Here is a 19,997-nt window from a genome sequence, read left to right as displayed (position 1 = left end):
ACATGTCCCTGCCCCACCCTCCCCTTGTCCAGCCAAACCCCTAACGATAGCAGCGTTCCGTTCGCCCTCACTCATCAAACAACAACAAAAAAGTAGATACCGAAACATAACTAACATAAAACCTTTGCAAAGCGTACATAGTAAAATAGTGTAATCAAATGCAGCAAATAAAGGCAGTAGACAGGATGTATCAGTGGAAAAAACCCCTTGAATTTCATTGTGTATATTCTTATTATATGTTGTATAAGCTATATTAGAATGCCAGCAAAGTCACAATCCATGGATATCATACAATATGCAAAAGTATTTATTTTTTTATAGCAATTTAATATTTGCCTAGTAATTATTACTTTTTATGTTACTGTCATTACTGCTTATGTTACTATTATGTTACTTATTGGTATTGTTTATGTGACTGTACTACGTTGGGCATGGCCTAACATGCATTTGCTGTTAATCACTTGAGGACCCAGACGAGTGCTGTGCTACCTGTGTTATTTTTGTAGTCTGTTGGATTACTGTGAGTACAGAAGTACTAAGAAGCAGGGTATGTGTTGCTTTTCTGTACATACATCCAGATGTGGTGAGAGGTGACATTCTAAGTTTCCAAAGCTGTTGAAAAGTGAGTGAATGGATGCTTTACTTCATGACATAAACAACAGAATTTGTTGATTAGATAGTTCTGAAAAGCTGAATAGGAAGAGTCTGCAGCGGGACTGCAGGGTAAACTTGGTATCCAAACTCAAACACCAGTCTTTTTATCCTTTGTGTGGAAGGAATATAAGTGAATATTGTGACTGGATGACAGTAATAGTGCTATGAAATACTTGTATTTGGGTGAGATGATCCTGCTGGAGCCTCTCTGCCAGGCAACAGACCACATAAATCACAGGAAAGGGACAGAAAAAGAGATAAAATTAATAAAGCATTTCAGTTCATGAAAATTTAAAGTTGTAGCTCAGGTGAGGTGACAGCTCTATAGACCCTAAGCAAATTAACTTCTCCTTAAGGAAAGGATTTATTAGATGGTGTAGCATTTTCCAGTGAGAAAAAAAATCCAGAATGTGGCAGAAATATATTTGAAATCTCAACAGCCTATGGGCTGAGTAAACCCCACTGGTATCCTTATTTTGCTGGAAAGGTTAACATACCCGAGCCCAGCCTTGGGGCTTGTCACAGCTCTCCTTGTTAGGAGCAATCCATTAGATAGCAATTGTTTAAACTGTCAAACAGGGGAAAAGGCTTTGGGGAGCACTCACACAAGTGCTCACCCACCGTCTGTAGGACTAGCAGGAATCACAGCCAAGGGAAAGGACTTGGAGGAATTATTGTAGTTATTATTTTAGTTGGCCTAGGTTTAGCAAGATGGGATTGTGTGCATGTTGCATGTTTGGTGCTAAACCTCTTGTGCATCTAAATGAGGAAGGGATTCAGATTAGTACTTTTGAGTGTTTCTGACCACCAGAAAATGAACTGAGGCAGAAAAATAAGAATTCTCCAAGTATGTTTGTAAAATACAACGTTTCGTAGAAGCCTGTTAATTTTTTCTGTTGGTGTGTTTGGCTTAGAATGCAAAAAGGCGATTTTTTCTAATGCATAGCAATTCCATCCCGTGGTCTGAAACTCTCCAACTCTTTCCATCCATTGTAATGATGAATTCTAATTACATCTTAGTTGACAGCTTTAGTGAAGAGCAGCTGACTAGAACCCATTCCAGTCCTAAATAGGCATTTTGGCTCTGAAGCGGTGACGGAAATAGAAAAGAGTGTTTTGTCAGTGAAGTGCCACACAGTTTGTTTATTTTCAGTAGGTTCCTTAGCTGTGAGAGGTTTCCCACCCATTTTCTCCCTCCTTCTGATATTGCTTTATATTTTCACATGTGCTTTGGTATTTCATTTGCAAAGCTGAGATGCACAGGGCAGACCCCTCTGTTCTTGATTTGTGTTGCCAAATCACCCCTCGTAGCTACTGGGTGTTTTCCTCCAGATGCAGAGTAGCAAGGGTAGCTTATTGTACATCACTTCAAAACTGTTTATATAAATGCAGTATCTTTAATCCATCTGATTACAGAGATGCCATGGATTTATTCTTATTGTTCTTTAAATAAATTTACCCTTGAAGGCATGTATGTATGGACACTTGAGCTAATTAAAGCTCAAGGAAATATGAATATGCAGTTGAGTTTAGCAGCATCGAATACCTACGTTACTCCTGGACCCTTATAAGTGCTTTTATTACATGTTAAAACTTTTAGGTTTAGCAAACATATCTTCTGTCTGCCATAGGCACTAAGGTTATGATTTTGCTGTCCTGCATGAGATTGTGTTACTATCAAACCAGTGTTGCTAATGGCATGTAGAACTCGTGGAAGTAAACAAGTGACTTAAACTAAGTACTTACTATATTTTTTTTTCAATTTGCTCATCGTTAGTGTTTAGGTAAAAATAAAGCCCACAGCAATATTGAGGATTGCTCAATAAGCTGGTTTTTGTCCTGGAATTTAAGCAAAGAGATGTTTTCAGTTAACTTGCCATAGACTTTCTTTCTTTAGGTACAAAACTACAATGTAATATGAATAAAAATAAGACTGGGATTAGTTGAGAATTTATCTTTATTTCCTGTTGAACTCCTAATAGGAATGAGAGAAGGCTCTTCATGCGTGTGTGTATCAGTCTGTATTTGCTTTGGAAAAATTCAGGAGTTGTGGATTACAAAGAGTGCAGGGCATTAAGAATATTTTGGAACATTTTTTTTTCTTGGATAAGAGTTCCCAAAGAGCAAATACAATCAACAAGTCAGTGACTGAACTTACGGGCTGTCAATATGTAGCATTAGTGCATCTCTCCTGCATGCTCTTTCAACTTCACTAATATTTGAGGTTTAATTCCTTAATGATACTAGTAACAATGTGGTGATAGATGAAGAATTCTCATACCGTGAGAATAATTCTGAAGAAAAGAGCATTTCTGTAGTATTTCTGAAGTGTTGCATTCATTGTGTCAGTCCTTGTTCTGTATAAGTAGTTTACTACCTTGGGAAGTCAAAAGGCTACATGGCCCATATTGCAGAGTGCCCCAGCCTTTCAGAGTCAATAATTCTTAATTTCCTTCTAAGAAAAGCTCAGTAATGCAAATTTTCTCCATTTTGTATGAATTTTTGATTTATTGTTATTACTATGAAAGCATTTTTAACCTTATTCATCTTCATTGTATAGGAGGAATGTGGATCTGAATGGCACTCAGCATTTTTATAGATGTTCAAAAAAGCTGCACTGTAGGAAAAATATTTGCCTTCTACATATGTGGAGTTGGAAAGCCTAACTCCATAGTTAACCCTAATCCATAATCCATTAGGAGAGGCATTTTCATGATAGAAAGATAGATAAATGCAGAACTAGTGTCTGATATAATTTTTCTGGCAATCATCTGTTTCAGTATTGATAAAATAAATTCTGTTTCTACTTGACTACTAAATACAGTGTTTGAGTAATTTTAGGAAATGCTACTTTTAAATACATCCCCCATCACCAAATAGGAGAGGAGATGCAAATTTGTGAGCTGCTTTTAACTTTTCCGAAAGATGCTTTGATATATGGTGAAATAATCTATAAATGAATGTTAAAGTTAATTGTAAAGGGAGGCCAAGCAAAGAGATCAATAGAACTAAATACGAAGCTAAAACGCTTTTAAACAGGAAACAGTTATTTAAAGTACTAGTATAGATAGATTTAAGGTTTAGAAACAATATGCATGTGGTCATTCAGGAATTTAAGAACACCACACTGCTAAGAGTCTCTGTTACTGTCCGTATTTAATCGTAAATTTAAAATCCTGGCATGATACTTTGCTCAAGCTTCCCCCACCCCACCTGTTTTCTTTTTTTCCCTCTAGATTTATGGCATACACCATGGTGCATGTGTGCTGGAAGCTGTCCATCATCTTTTTCTTCTATCAAGTTGTCTCAGGAAGAGTCAGGAGGGAGGGGCATTATGTTGCCGCCGTGTATGAGCACGAGTCCATACTGAGTCCCAACCCGACAGCCCTGGTGGATCGGCGCTCCGCGCTGGATCTCATGGGCAAGAACCTCGACATCTATGAGCAGCAAGCAGTGGCTGCTGCCAGACAGGTATTGCCACAACTTGGAGCAGTTGTGGAATTCGAATGACTGATACTGTGGCTGATCTAAATGGACTCCACCTCATTTTTAGGAACAGTTCAGGATATATGGAGTAGCTGCTGTTTGAAGATAATCTTTTACATTTGTGTTCCCAAGCAACTAAAGCTATATTTATGTACATAACTATGGTCTGGGTTTTCAGACACTCTGACCTGCCAGCAGCTCTGAAAAAAAAATCAGGCCAGTTAGCATCCTGCCTGGCTTGGGTTATTCCAAGCTTGGAAAAACACGCCTATAGTTATTTAGTATAGGGAAATTAATTTTCTATTTTGGTCTGAATACTTAGCTCCTTTCTGTTTTCTTAAATGGAATGTTTTCACTGAAAGATTGTCTTACGAGCAGCTGTCTTTGAGTTTGATTTTGTTCCAGTGCTCTCACTGGAAATTCTTGAATGTTTCTAAAAGCTAAGGAAATTAAATGCTTTGGAAATTAGTGTTCCACCATTAACAGTTTTGTGGAACTAAAGTTTTCCATTCCTTTCTCCTACCCTACCGTGGAATGGTTCTCAGTCTAAATATATTTAGAGGAGAGAGACTAGTATTTCTGGCTATTCTTATGCAGAGCACCCTTTCTTTCCCTCACTGGAAAACCTGAAGCTGGTTCTGGTCAAAGGAAGCAACTGTTACTGTCCCTACACAGACAAGAAATGACCTGCAGTTTTCACAGATCTGTTGATTTGGGAGAGAATAGTTACCATTTTTGTATAATTTTTTTAGACATTCAGATGACCGTACAGAAATGCTGTCAAGCTGTTTCTGAAATTAATAGTCCCAGTACCCCATCCAACCCTATGTACCTAATCTATTAAGTGATGCTGCACTCACTTTTGATACAGGTGCAGCACCTTTGACAAAGTTCGTCTGCAAACAGCATAATTCTGATAAAAAAATTAAGACAAGGTTTTAACATCATTAGTCTTTAACCTGAATCATGTCATTCTCATGACTCCTGTGAAGGGAGAACACTTTTGGCGAGAACTGAGATGAAGTCCTGCTCTTATTTGCATGCCCTTAAAATAATGTCAGACACATTATTTTTCAAGATAAAGGTATGTGTCAGGTTAAATAAGATTTTTTTAAATACACAATTACACCTGCTACATAGTTACACCTACTATGAAGTCGAAGAAAAACTACTTTGAAGCTGCATTATTGGCAAAACATAATTGGATTATACTTAACTTTCTTTAGCTCTTCCTACCCATGAGATCCCCTCTTTTCCTTTGCTTTGCCTACAAAACATGTATTTGTTTTACATACAGGGGGCACAGATTATTGTTTTTCCTGAAGATGGAATCCATGGCTTCAACTTCACCAGAAGCTCCATTTATCCTTACTTAGATTTCGTTCTGCATTCGCACTCTGGGAAGTGGAATCCATGCAGAGAGCCCTATTTGTTCAATGACACAGAGGTAAACATAGGAGTGATTGATGTCTGCAGGAGTGGAATAACTAAATGCTAGGTTTGTGCTCCAGGTGGGAAATAGCTCTAGTTGTTTTGCTTAGGGAAGTAAGCAGGAGGTTTAACAACTCGTAGTACCAGATTCTGTTTGAATGGATGCTCAGGTTATGCTGGTTTCATTCTGTTTAGATATGTACACAAAGGCTCATACAGCTTTTGTGTGAGCCATCTGGATTTGTCATCTCCTCCTCCCCAACCTCTGAAATGGTAATTACTCTTCTAGTAAGAGGCGTTGTGTGTGATTTTATTTTGAACAATACTGTTTTGGATAAAACAACACAGTAGTATCTTTGCTTTTGGTGCATTCTTGTTACTGGGGTTTAATGACTTGATGACACCATAACATTCTGAGTCAGTGGTCGGGGGTGGGGGGATATGTGTGTTTGTCTGTGAAATGATCAGCACTAGTAACAGGACTTGATCTGCTACAATGTAATAGAAGTCACAGCTTGACACAGACCAAGCGTGATTACATAAGGTGTGACCTCCATGTTACAAAAATAGTGTTTTCATTGACTGTTCTGGACCCGAACTGAAAATAACCATGCTTAGTAATACAGACTGTTAATTCTTATTAACCTTACAGCAGCCAACATAATGAAAGAAGTCATGCATGTACCTACTAAGCAGAATTTGTGTGCTAACATGAATCTTGTAAGTTGTAAGTGATGACCTATTTTGGCCTATGAATCTTTACTACCCATGATCATGGCCAAGCAAGCAAGAAGTTGGTTAGCCAGTCAGACCCTGTTTGGAGATTGCAGTACTGGCAGTCTTGGGTACAGTGCTCTGTGATATGGAAGAAATATCCCAGTAATACTGTAGTCTGTAACATCTTGTATTTCTTTTCTGTAACTATGCAAAATCTATTCATTTACATCTCTGCTTCTGTAAGTGCAGCTAGTAATTGCTTCTTAAAATTTTATAGTAAAAACATCCAGTTGCAGGAACAAGACATTACAGTTGCAAATGATCGCTATTAGAAGTTCTAAAGGCACCCACAGATCAGTTGTGCTACCTTGGCAAAGCTTTCAGTTGACCTATGGTGTTTGAAAGCCATTGGTGCTCCTACAAGTCAGAAATTTCTGAAAATTAACAACCTTGAAATAGAGAGATTTATTTACTAACTTCTCAGGAAATGAAACACATATATTTTTTTTCTGTTCTATTTTAAAATTAATATCCAAAATACTTTTCTGTCTACAAAGCTATTTGGTTCCAGTAACTTTTGTCAAAAAATCATTAGTAATTTTAAATTTTACAGATATGGTCAAACATGCTCAATTTTGAACACAATTGAAAGTAGTAATTTGAAAAGTATTAAATAACTCATAGGTGCTTAAGTAGAACTATTCCTCCATTTTCTGAAGTGCTTACATTTCTCCATACTGTTTTCCAGGTTATTCAGCGACTGAGCTGCATGGCACTGAAGAACAAAATATTCCTTGTGGCAAACTTAGGAACTAAGCAGCCCTGTGAACACACTGATCCTCACTGTCCACCTGATGGAAGGTACCAGTTCAACACCAACGTGGCGTTCGATGATGATGGTACCTTGGTAGCCACTTATCGCAAACACAACCTGTATTTCGAATACGCTTTTGATACCCCTCCAGAGCCTGACTATAAACACTTTGATACCCCTTTTGCTGGCAAGTTTGGCATGTTCACTTGCTTTGATATACTCTTTTTTGAGCCCGCAGTGAACCTCATCAGACAATACAATTTGAAACAAATTGTATATCCAACTGCCTGGATGAACCAGCTCCCGCTCTTGTCTGCTGTAGAATTTCAACAAGCTTTTGCAACAGCTTTCAATGTCAATATTTTAGCAGCTAATATCCACCACCCTACCTTGGGCATGACAGGGAGTGGGATATACACTCCAGTCAAATCCTTCATCTACCACAACATGGAAAGTTATGGTGGCAAGCTCATAGTAGCAGAAATTCCTGTGATTACCACGGATCATGAAACCAATTTGGAGAGTAATGAAAGATTCAGAGTGAACTTACATGACTCATGCAGGACTTTTACGAGCACCTTGCTGGATGATCAGGTTTGCTTTAAGGAGCAAGAAGAGACTCCTGGCAGAGTATCTGAAAAAGGAAATGAACAGTTACCTCCCCCATTTTATGCAGAAATGATGTATGACAACTTTACTTTCGTTCCTGTATGGGGGGAGAAAGGACAGCTCCGGGTTTGTGCCAATACCCTTTGTTGTTACTTAAATTATCAGAGAGCTGTTTTAACTGATGAATTATATGCTTTGGGAGTTTTTGATGGGCTCCATACAGTGCATGGCACATACTATGTCCAGGCCTGTGCGTTAGTGAAGTGTGGTGGTCTCAGCTTTAGCACTTGTGGACAGGAGGTTACAGATGCCACTGCTCTGATAGATTTCCAGCTATGGGGAAATATGAGTACCCCTTACATCTTTCCTTTGCTGCTGACGTCTGGCATTACCTTGGACTTTGCTGATCACATGGGCTGGAAAAACAACCACTATTTCATGAGCAAAAATAGAACATCTTCTGGCCTTCTGACAGCTGCTCTGTATGGACGATGGTATGAAAAGGACTAGCACAGATTTGAGTCAGAAAACAACTGCTCATATGTTCAGAGTATTTATCTTAACAGAAGTTGTTGAACATCCACACTTCCTAGAGGTCCAGGTGTGTTTGTTAAATGACTCACTGATTAGGTTCCACATTTGAAATGATAAGCAAAGCACCCTAAGAATCTGTAAGTACAGTCTGTACTGTGGTAGCTTATGTCTTACCAGAAGGGAAAAAACTGCCTTGCAAAGATTAAGTCTTGCTGTAATTTGGTGAGATGTTTTATATGGGGAAAACAACTTATTTCAACTGAATTTGTTCCTTTTAATTTAATCCTTTCATTTTCTGGTGTTCTGACTTGGAGTATGGAAATGAATGGAATGGAAAACTGTTGCAAGAGAAAAAAAAAAACGGGAAGGAAGACACAAATACTGTGTGTGACATGCACAAAAATATGTAGGTATACATACATAGAGCTTGTATGTGCTGAGGTTCTGATTTTTGGTTAGGGTGCCATGATTCTTTTTTTTTCTTTCTTCTTTTTCTTCTTTTCTTTCCCTGCTAAACTCCCAGTTTTTTCATATGCTTTTAGCAGTATCTCAATGTTACAGTTGTAAACATCTACAGAATATCTAATCTGGGGAAGAGGATATCAAATGCATGTGAAAAACAAGACTGCAGTAAGACACAATTCCCAAGAAATTATGTCTACACAAAACATTGGCGATGAATATCAACAACATATGTTATGTACTGTTTGAGTACTTTAACTTCCCCTGTTTAAAAGAGAGGTAGGCCATTTCAAGACTGTTTTGACTTTAAGACGTCTTAGCCATTGTTTATGAATTTATTCAAGAGGAGTTAGGAAAAGCACATAACCAACTGAGGGACAGCAAGGCTTTTACATCAGTGCTTCATGTACCAGATGGCAGGCTCGTGCTGCTGAGTGAGGAAAACACACCATTCTTTCCAGGGCAATAACTAGATTAAGTGCTATAACTGTTCTACTGCAGTGAAGAAGCTGGGAAGAAAATATTCAAAGGATATTAATTTGGGGTTAAATTCAGACAGGTTAATGCATTCTCAAGCATTATAATTGTATGTGGTCTTACTGACTGTTATGACTTCATCTGCTAATAGCTGTTGAGTAATGGAATAAACACAACTGTTCCTTTGGTCCAGTCCTTGTGTTCCAGTTGCTCTGACTGTTAGTCAGGCCGAGAGGAGCAGAGCCCTAACAGGAGACCTGTGAGTCTCCATTTTGGTGGTCTGAGTAGGTTCAAACTCAAATCACTATGGCAGGTACAAGTATGTGTGCTGAGAGGTGCTCCATCAGCTTCTGCTTTGAATGAACTCACTTTCTGGGTTCAGAAAGCAAAACAACAGAAAAATTGCTGAATTTCTACCTCAAGTTTTCTTAAATATTTACAAAGAATTATTATATAAATGTTAATGATAGGGGTGGTCTATCAAACCTTCCTTCTCCAACCTGTATCACTGTGAGTCAGGTCCTTGTCGAACACAGCTTTGATAGAGGGGTACAATAGGTTTGTTTATCCTGCAGCATATGTTGGACAGATACATGGAGAGGGGAGTGTCTATATCTCATCAGGCATAAACTTGCTGATATAAAAGTAGGCCATTCCACCACAGGATTACTAAAAATCCTCGTTTGGCACCTGTAGTGGTGTTCTTGCTGAAGGCTGCACGAATTCCAGGATGTACAGAGTAGAAAAGAAAAGCATTTGCAGTGCTTATTCATTCTTCAGGTTCTAGTACCACACAACCAAGTCTGAAAGAACGGAACAATGAACAACTGGAGATTTCAGGACTCTCTGCTTTGGAGGCTGAAAAACATGCAGCTTTGTGCACTAAAATACTCTTTGGGATTTAGTTCCAAAGCACACCATTGTCACAGTAAGGCTAAACAAGTAAATAGCATTACACATATTTCCTATGCTTAAGGAAAGAAAAAGTATTTATCTGTGAAATACTTGCACACTGTGTCCCACAGAGCCCTTCTAACTTTGCGTATATTAAAACTGTTAGAAAACAAGACCTTCTGGCCTTACTGTTTGCGTGGGGCATGTTTCTCTGTCCCCTCCCTGAGAAGAGCAGGCATTAAGTATCAAGAGTGTGTTCTAATACCTTGTTCCCTTTGCCCAAAAAGAGCAGCCTTTAGCAAAGGAAAAGGTTGAACAGACAGTACCAGACACAATGGATCAACAGTGATTATCTACTCCCCCACCCATCCTGATCTTTGCGTAACAACAGATGTATCCATTCTGAAATGGGGTGACCAGGCAGTAACCTGTGATGCTCACTACCACACATTGGTGGCTTTTGGAAGTCTGTGCTGGAGCAGCAATCCCAGCACTGCCCTGTTCCCAAACAACCCTGTATCCTCACTTACTGAGGAGGTGTGAGAAGTCTTCAGCAAGGCTGACATTCACATTCGTAACATACTGTAATGCAACCCACCTTCTAATATCTTTTCAATGGACATAAAGGGTTTTATTAATGCTTTCTGAACCATTTCTGCCAGACAGTGGAACAAAACTGAACCAGAACATGAGGATCTTTTGACACATGGGAAGTACAGCTAAGTCTAGAACAGCTTTAAATCACTTGGTCTGTCAACTGAAGTGAAATCAGGATTTGGAAATTTGTACTGACACTAAAGGAGACAGTGAGACAGACAGCAGGAGATGGTGTCTTTAAGGGGCCTTGACACTACTCCTGGGAAGGGAAAGACAACCACAGAAACTGTCTGTCCAGGCAGGGTAACAGCATGCAAGTCAGACATGCTGGAAGATTCCTCATCAGGGATCTGCTGCTTTGGGATTCACAGTGAGTTTTCCAGGTGGATGTGGGGATACTCTGCTTACAGTGAGAGAAAACGCCGGAAAGCACACCAAAGGAACAGTTGGCAAACAGGACCTTGGAGTTAAGTTATCAAGAGGGATGTGAACAGGCTGAGGAACTGGTGACACACTGGTACAATCTGTTCACAATGCCCAAGTCAGCATAAGCTCCTTTAGGCACATCTCGACAAGTGAAAACCCCAAATATGCACAAGTTGAAGTGAGTGCTATCACTCCAAGTTTTTAATAAGTCGACAGCAATGGAAATACTTCAGAGTCACAGTGCTCTCCTTCCTCCCTGCCCTGGGAGAATAGGTGTAGGCAACACAGGTCAGAACTCAGGGACAATAATGGTACCCACAGCAGATCAAACCAGCCCTTGGCAGAAGACATTAGAAAGGTTCAACTCAGTAAGATGTTAATAGATTCTAAGACTTTTAAGAAAACTATGCAGGCAGCTTCAGTAACAAACCTTGGCAAGGGACAAGAAATACATGACAAAATAGGACATGAATCATTAAGGTATCTAATCTATTCTTTTGACATAAAAAGAACCCCTGAGACCTCCAGCCTTAAGCTTTCAGAACTAAGTCAGCTCCCAGGTACAATGAGAAGAAAACCTGCACGTCTGTCATTTGACAAAACTTGAAAGCAGGTTTTGTTCTGTTGTAAATCTGAACAGTGATAGTTCGAGCTGCTTCTGTTGAAATTTTAATGAAAAAGAGAATGTAAGGTGTTTTTTTCCTCTTTAAATATTTAGTGACACTATCAATATGAAGACAGTTTGAAAGGCTCTTTAGGTTCTCTATTATTCAACTATGTTTACAGTTACATGGTAAAAAACTGCAAGATTCCTTTCCCAACCTCGGCTTGAAAACTGCCAAAATGTAGCATGGAATGGAGGGAGCTTAGTTTATCCTAACATAAAATAACACACATCACACCAGGGAAGCATGGATAATTTAGACACTGCTTTATTTGAAGACAAATACAGTGCTAAAAAAATTGGGATAACAGGTTGGAAATAGCTGCAAGAAATCTTCAAGGACTGCAAGGAGGGATGTTCATCTTCTTCCCCTGTCAGGAATGTTCAGTTGCGAGATGAGTTGTAGAAATTGAAAATTTTAGTCACACTTGCAACTAATTTTCCCCCTGGAAAAGGAAACTGAAACACTCTTGATCTTCCTGGGCTCCAGGCAGCTGAACAACTTAACGAATTGCTCTTTCTGAGCCTGCCATTTCAGACCATTTTTCTCTCAGTAGGTCTGAGAAGACACACAGACTGGGGGCCTGGGTGACACTCACAATGTCCAGCCAGGTGTTTGCATCTCCTGTTAAGCAGTAAAACGAAGGGTTTTTTGTAATAAGGCTTACAGATCATCATAAACACAACAGTAGTACTTTTCTTAAGAATAGCCAGTTATTTCATTATTTCAGATTAATGCACAGTGAATCTTTGCACTTAACATTCTTCAAAACATACAAATATTATAGTGAGAAAAGGACTCCAGAAAAAGCAAAAAGCCAATGCTATCAGCTAACAAAGAGGCCTGCACTGCATCTCTTCACATTTCACAGAATCATAGAATATCCTGAGTTGGAAGGGACCCACAAAGATCATTGAAGTCCAACTCCTGGCCCTGCACATTATCACCCCAAGAATCAGACCACATTCCCGAGAGCTCCTAACACCTCAGGTTTCAGTCTGTAAAGTTTGAAGACCCATGTTTTATAAATTCTTATCTTGTCCAGTTTAGAGTCACAGCTACACACTTACATTCAAAAAAGGTTTTTCAACCTAATCAGAATTCTTCTCCAACTGTCCTGTCAACCTCTGCAGCGTATTAAAGGATTATAAGGAAGTCATCACAAATCACTGAGATTACTACAAGAGGCAATAACCACCTATCTTGGATTTAAGGATTTATATGAATTTCCTCGACCGACTTTAAGAATTTAAATACTTACTTTTTCCTGATATTAAAAGGAATTTTGCTGAGATTAAATCCAGATCTGTGGAGGTAGTGTAAAAAGTTTAAACTACTTATTAAGAGATTAATAAAGGCCCTTCTCTCCAAAGTTATTAGTCTAATTCCAACCAGGACAGGATTATCAGGAATTCCTGTCATCAGGAATCAATGCTTTTTAAACAACAGTGCCATGGCATTTCCTTTTGGAAGTGGATATGTACCATCAGCAGAGGCCCAGAACAAAGTGGTGGGAGATGAGGAGAGTCCTCCTGCCAGGTTCTCCTGCTGCTCCTGCAGCTGGAACCTTGCCCACCCTGTGGTACACTGAGCCAAAGAGCACAGCCTCCAGTTCTCCAGAACTGCTGTTTCCATAAACACTTACCATTTTTATTTAGGTTTCAGTTTTTTAAGATGTGAACTTCACTGATCCAAACATGGAATTGAGTCGTATGGGCTCCCTGGAGACATCTAGAAGTGTTTAAAATGTCCCATGATTATGACAAACTTCTCACAAGTAAATGCTAACCAGTTCTTCGTGCAGTATTCACTGTTGCTTACGATCTTTCTATAGGATGATCCTCTTACTCAGCTATTGCATGATCAACAGAAAGGTCATAACATTTTTTTTTTCATAAGAGAAGCTGAGCTACCGAAACAGTTGTGTTATCTCCAACCAATTGCATTTAATGAACATTCTCTTAATTTTTTTTTAAACCAAAATGTTATTCTGGATCACTGTGGTAGCTGTCTTTAAATGGACATAATGCCTCGGCAGAGGAAGGCTAATTCCTCTCAAAACCAGAATTAATTTGGTTGGAGAATCTATAAACATTATCTCATGCTTCTTTTTAGTCGTCTTCCCTACAGCTTTGGTAACAGCTTTGGTATCTTCAGTGCCCTTATGTAGATGTCAAAAGGAGCAAAACTTTGGATTTAAATATTAATTTTTCTTTAACCAAACATTTGTTAATTCTTTAGTCTGTTATCTGAAACCAGGACATAGACAATTCAGAATTTTTAAAAAAATATACAACCAGAAAAAAACATGAAACAACTGCAAGCAAAGTTTAAAAAAGTGCTTATTTCTAGCTCTGATTGTTCCACATATATTTATACAATTATTTGGGAGACATCTAAGCATGTGAAGGTGATAAAAAGTAAAACAAGGAAATACAAAGCAGGAGACACAGAAGTCAAGATTTTATAAGGAATGACAAGACAGTAGGGTTACTCTCGGGCATGTGGGGGGGGGCAAGTCACACTGATTTCTTTTATCAGCATCCAGCATTTATGCTGCAAGACAGCATTCTAAAAGTAACAGCTCAGCCTATGAGGTTAATACTAACTGACTTGGCATTTTCTTCTGCAGAACATTTATCCTGAGAACTGAAAAAACCGTAAAACATCCCAGAAGTCAGAATATACAGAGAGCTGAGCGGAGCCAGCTGTCCTCATTCCTGGAGTCCATTTGATTTTCTTTTTTCCTCCAGGAAAAAAAAAGTTTATTTTATTCTGATATATTGCTTTACTGGTCCAGCCAAGGCTCACTGTTCTCCCTTGGTGAAAATCCAAGAGATTGTTTGGATAAAGGCTATAAGAATAACTGTCCCATATTTGTCTGTACAAAATGAGTAAGATTTTAGAAAAATGGAGGCTCCAATATAATTTTCTGGAAATGAACAGGCCCCCAACTGAGGTATGAACACTTTTTTTTTTTTTAACCTCCCACCAGCCACCAACAGCATTATTTACTTTTCAGAAACAAGGAACCTGCTGTTCCTTGACCTCTCATTAAGAAAGTGGTCTCTGACCACAGTCTTTAAACAAATCACATTCCATTTTTGGAATTAGACCATTTTATGATAATAGTCTCACTTATCACTCACAAGGCACAATTACTGTCCTACCCATACAGCCAGGTAGTAATGAAGTTGTTTGTTTTAACAAATACATGCAAATTGCAATCTACAGGCTCACTTAGTAAATTGTAATGATGAGATAGATAAGATACAAAACCATGTAATTCTGAATTCCTAAATGGTCTTAACAATTTGCAACAAAAACCAAATATTTAGCTCTAAAAGTTCAGAAAACCTAACTTAAAAATAATGCAATTTACCACATAGAAATGGTTTTCTTCCTCAGAAGGTGAGTAGCAATGAAATGAAAGAAAGGCACAATTTCTGATCAACATAAGGAAACAAACATGTTCAACAGCACTGTTTCCTGCATTTCCCTGTATTCCATATCCAAATCTTTAATAAAAAAGCAGTGCTATCTGAGCTTTTTCTCCTCCAGACACACAGTGGACATGGACAGCTCAGCCTCTACTGCACTGCTGATTATCCAGTAAGACTGGAGGGTCCCCTCCTATAAAGTGCCCTATGACTACAGACACCATACACTGAGGTAACAGGTCATCTTGGAGTCAGAGGTCAGCATAGATAACACAGGCCTAATAATATCATCTTCTCACAGTGTCTTTGAATCAACAAAATTCAGACAGTTTCAAGAACAGAAATATGCAGCTGTTACCTTTAAATAACAGACACACTACTTGGTGTTCTCATTCAGATTTCCCACAAGCATATGAGGAAAAAAATGGGTTCATGCTGCTTCAGCCTTTGAATTTAAATAGTTACAGTGAATCTCAAGACAGGCCAATATGGATCTTCGGAGAGTGCTGCCTGCATACCCAGCTGAGGCATGTACATCACTCCCACACAGCCACACATGTGAGATTCAGAGGGAAGAAAGCGCAGAAATCACGACCTCCCTGAAGTCATCTAATTCTGCTCACAGATAAACATATTGCATATATAAAAAATGAACACAGGCACAAATGGTTAAGAAAGTAATAATTAAAAGGAAGCCTAAAGGAATAATGAAGTAATTTAACATTTAAAATTGCTTTAAATAGCTCACCTTGCTTCAGAACTCAAATGCTGGCAAAGTCTTTGTGAAGTAGATTTTATAAATTCTACCATTTCGACAAGAGACTTTGTCATTAATGCTTAGTACATACAAATAAATTATTCATTAGTAGAACTCAAATTTGCATTTTATTATACTCCGTAAAATATACAGGATTCTTGAAGTACTGAAAGAGTGCAGGTAAATACAGTATTCAAGCAGCCACTATTTCTATGTACATGCTCATTAATTCTTCAAAAACCCCACAAAATTATCAAATAGATCAAAATATTGTCCCGTGTTTCCACACTATGTTCAGAAAAGCAGCTGTAATTTACAAACGTTTCCAGTTTCACAATACAAAAAAAAAAAGGATAAAAATGAAATTGGAATCGGTTTGTAGTAATTTATTTGTACTTTGCCAGGACATGCAAGGATTCCTTGCATGTACATAAACAAATTCACTTGAAAAGTAACAGTTATAGTTAAAGCAGAGCCAAATAAAGTAAATATTCATATTTAACAGACAAAACTTCAGCTTACTTATGTCAGTTTTTCATTCTTCAGGCAATTAAAAAAAACCAGAGTAGTCTGTTATAAATTAAAAAAAAATATTTGGGCAAGTCTGAACTACGTTACAGGGACCTGTTTCTGCTGTTTATTTTCTAAATGGAGCACAACAAAGATACACAGCTCTTCCCACAGACCAGACACTGTACTTTTTTCTCTAATAGGGAAATATACTTTTAAATTCACCTCCCCCCCACTTTGTAACTCCGGGATTAAAAAAAAAAAAAGGTGATAGGGATAAACAATTTTAATCTTACATACAAATTTATGATGTAAGGAAGTGGATAAATTATGGAAAAGAACTCTCAGTCACAAGAGGGTTATCAAGACATTTCAATTCATTTTACGCATTTTCATAGTTTCCAAGTTACTCGTGTATTTTTAAATTAAGAAAAATCTCAATCCAAAACCCAAGTTAAAAAATCCCTAAAACTGTGCAACAATTACTGCTTCCCTCCCACATCTCCCACCCCTTCCCTTGTTTATTACACTGTACATTTTTCACCCTGACTTCACCTTGTTAGCTGGTTTAACTTCAGTATTATAAAAGTATGACAAGATCATTTTCATTTCATCTAAACGAAAAAGAAAATAAAACTTAAAAGTACATCTGCTTTCTTTCATGGTACATTTAATAGTGTCGGAAGGCTTTCAGAGAATTAAAAAAAATAAAATTCAACATTTAAACCCAAATCTAAGCTTCTTTTCCAGAAGTAATTAACGTTTGGTTGAAACAACTTCTCAAATAACCTATTCCAGTTTTCACAAAAATTTATTTAATTAAAAAAATCTTTAAGTTATTTGGTCCTTTGGCAATTTGCAGCACAAACAATGCCTACTGTACCAAACTCATTTATTGCCTTCAAAATGGTTTTAGTTTTATTGAGAATATTTAAATCTAGCATCCTTTGTGTTGAACAATAGTGTTGTTCATTTACATCAAGTCGGGTGCCCAGTCTGCAGGAATTACTCCCGGCACCAGAAACAGAATGGTATTAATACCGTTAAATAAAACAGTTTTGACATTCTTTTTTTTTTTTTTTTGCCATGGATTCCAAGTACTTATTCAAGAATTCATGCTTCTTCTGCAAAATATGCTCTTAAAAATCTTCCTAGAGTCTCACGATTTTTTTTTATGCAACCACAATAAAAACATCTTCTCAAAGGTCTGTCCTCTTTCTATATTCAAACACCACCAGCTTTCCAACAGCACAAGTCTGACCTTCCAGCGTGAGGGTTCACTCCTCAGACCTACAAAATGTAGCTTCTAGTATGTCTCAGAATCCGAGTCATTGAGCTCGTCGTCTTCTGTATATGGATAGCCACCTTCCCTGCCAATGTTGTTGAAAGTACAGTAAGAGCTGTGGTCACTCCTCATGATTGGCAAGGAATCAAAGGTGACAGTTTTTGAGGCGTTGGTGTAATGATTAATGGCATTGAAGGTAAGTGCAGGTAATGTGCTGCTTGATGAAACAGGCATCATGGTGGCCAAAATGAGAGCCAGGCAATCGGCCACATCCTTATTGGGTGCGCAGGCCAAAGCCGGTGTGTAACCTAGGAATTCAAGAAAAAGCAAAACCTTCACTTAAAATAAAGACAACGCAAAAGTTTCTCCAAGATCATATCATCTTTCAGCTGCGAAAGTATTTTATATTGCTTAGTTCCACACTGTTTAAAAAGTAAAAAAAATTTAATGCATTATCAATTAGGATTTTTAAACTTCTGGTTACAAAAACAAGCTCGAAGTTAATGGGCTTTGCAACAAAGATATAATTGTTTTGTTAAGCACAGTTAGATACTTTAGGCCAGCGAAAAAAGCCTGGATCTGAAAACGGTGAGGGAGTCACCTGGCTGAGGAGAGACAAGTAATGGCAGCCAACAGTGGGTGAAGGCATTCACTAAAGAGCCACTGCAGAAACCAGAGCTCATCGTGTTAAATGTTTCTTCATCCAGAAGCTTCCATCACAGCTGCTAGTCACAGACAGTTAATTTAATAATGCTGCCTTATCTCAGTAACAAGCTGGCTAAAGCAGCAGGGACAGTTAATTGAAAAGGCAGAGTATACACTGTCAATTAACCTATACTTTATTACAATATACAGTAATGTAAACTATAAAGCCAAAGCCTAACTTTATTTTGCAAGATATCAATTAAGAAATCCACAGAAGTTTGAGGAAATGCCAGCTGGGTTAGCAGACTAGGACATGCAGAGACACCTCTTGGTTGCCCAACTGGTCCAGACAAACTACTGTGACAACCCCTAAATGCTAGAGGTCTCGGGACATGGAATGACCTGCAGTCAAGTCATATATAGCTGTGACATCTCTTCTGGGTAACCATGGTTCTAATAATCCTCAATACTGCTCCTTCTGCAGCTTCCCCCATTCCCTGTACTTGCCCCTATTCATTCAATGTCAAGAAAAACGCTTCAAATTCTCAGTGGAGATCTGTGCATTGCTTCTGTTTCAAGCTTAACCATTCAGCATGGCACCTGAGGGTAAGTTCTGGCACAGGTCTCAAGTGTATCTACAGCACCAGGCACCACACTTGGTGGTGACACCGGCAGCTCTAGAAGCAGGGCAGTCATGTATGTACAACCACAGATCACAGCTTATTCTCCTGATCAGAATGGGACAGGTTCCCTCTCCCTGGCTCCACCCAGCAGGGTGTGCCCAGATCACCCTGCAGCACCTTCCACTGTGTGCGACAGACATTCCCACAATGAGCTCCATAGGAAGACGCATGTTCAGGTACGTGTGGGAGTCTGCAGTCCTGTGCATTACCCCCAGTCCACAACTTAAAGGTGTACGACATCCAAGTAAAAAGCACACAAGTAATTTTAATTAACAGATGGCTTTAAAAGCAAAGAGTATGATGGACTTCTATCCAGACCTTAGGAAGGCACGGAAAACAAGGCAATGCCTGTTTTACCAGTGAATGTTTCAACTACTAAGGAATCATCTTTATTGTAGAAGTAGATCCAGGTCAGGTTTTAGGATAGAGCTCAGGAGCAGTTATTGTATTATACAATTGCATGTAAGTTTTAAAGAAATAGGCACATTATGGAAAATAATTGTAGCTAGAAATTCAGAAAACAGCAAGCAGGGGACAGTCTTGCAGTTGAACTATTATTTGCTCGGGACAGACCTTGTGCTTGATGCTTGGAACGGAGCAAGACAACAGTCCCTGCCCAAAGGAGCATACAATCCAAGGAAACACAGATAATTCAAGCACAAAACGCACCAGCTGACCATGCGATAGGGCCGTACAGAAGTGCAGCGCAGCAGATGTTTTCATTGTTAGTAAGGTACCACAGCACTTAAACAGCTCAGAGTTAACAGTGACAGTCTGCAGAAGAGATACATTTTGAGAGGATTCAGAAGCAAGGGCCAGAGCTTGCCACACTTGGATGATGACTGCATTTCAGGCATGTAAGGCAGAACAGAAGGCTCAGAACTGATACCCAGATGCACACCATTTAATAT

At 38.6% G+C, this 19,997-nt stretch overlaps 2 protein-coding genes across 3 annotated transcripts in view; one reads left to right on the top strand and one right to left on the bottom strand.

The window, feature by feature from the left end:
* Positions 1-3,866: 3,866 nt before the first annotated feature.
* On the top strand, positions 3,867-10,094 carry BTD (biotinidase). Its single transcript, XM_008920421.3, has 3 exons — positions 3,867-4,125; positions 5,438-5,587; positions 7,037-10,094. Exons 1-3 carry the CDS (start codon positions 3,895-3,897, stop codon positions 8,219-8,221), a joined length of 1,566 nt encoding a protein of 521 aa, XP_008918669.2. The 5' UTR covers positions 3,867-3,894; the 3' UTR covers positions 8,222-10,094.
* Positions 10,095-16,072: 5,978 nt separating this feature from the next.
* ANKRD28 (ankyrin repeat domain 28) overlaps positions 16,073-19,997 on the bottom strand; it is a 77,581-nt gene continuing 73,656 nt past the window's right edge. For both annotated transcript variants that reach the window (XM_018075393.2, XM_018075394.2), the window contains one exon: positions 16,073-18,066. In XM_018075393.2, coding sequence (XP_017930882.1) covers positions 17,780-18,066 — 287 coding nt within the window. In that variant the 3' untranslated portion in view covers positions 16,073-17,779. The remainder of the gene's footprint in view (positions 18,067-19,997) is intronic.

The sequence above is a fragment of the Manacus vitellinus genome, unplaced genomic scaffold (assembly GCF_001715985.3).
Source record: "Manacus vitellinus isolate BGI_N305 unplaced genomic scaffold, ASM171598v3 scaffold_3_pilon, whole genome shotgun sequence".
In the NCBI taxonomy this organism is placed as follows: Eukaryota; Metazoa; Chordata; class Aves; order Passeriformes; family Pipridae; genus Manacus; species Manacus vitellinus.
Note: the sequence above shows the minus strand (reverse complement) of the source record. Positions and strands in the feature narration are given on the sequence as shown.

What these genes read in the sequence shown, in the direction of transcription:
- BTD (XM_008920421.3), top strand. Translation starts at nt 3,895, where the DNA reads ATGGCATACACCATGGTGCATGTGTGCTGGAAGCTGTCCATCATCTTT. An exon ending in CAGTGGCTGCTGCCAGACAG is followed by an intron (nt 4,126 to 5,437) that starts GTATTGCCACAA and finishes TTTTACATACAG; the next exon opens with GGGGCACAGATTATTGTTTT. An exon ending in ATTTGTTCAATGACACAGAG is followed by an intron (nt 5,588 to 7,036) that starts GTAAACATAGGA and finishes ACTGTTTTCCAG; the next exon opens with GTTATTCAGCGACTGAGCTG.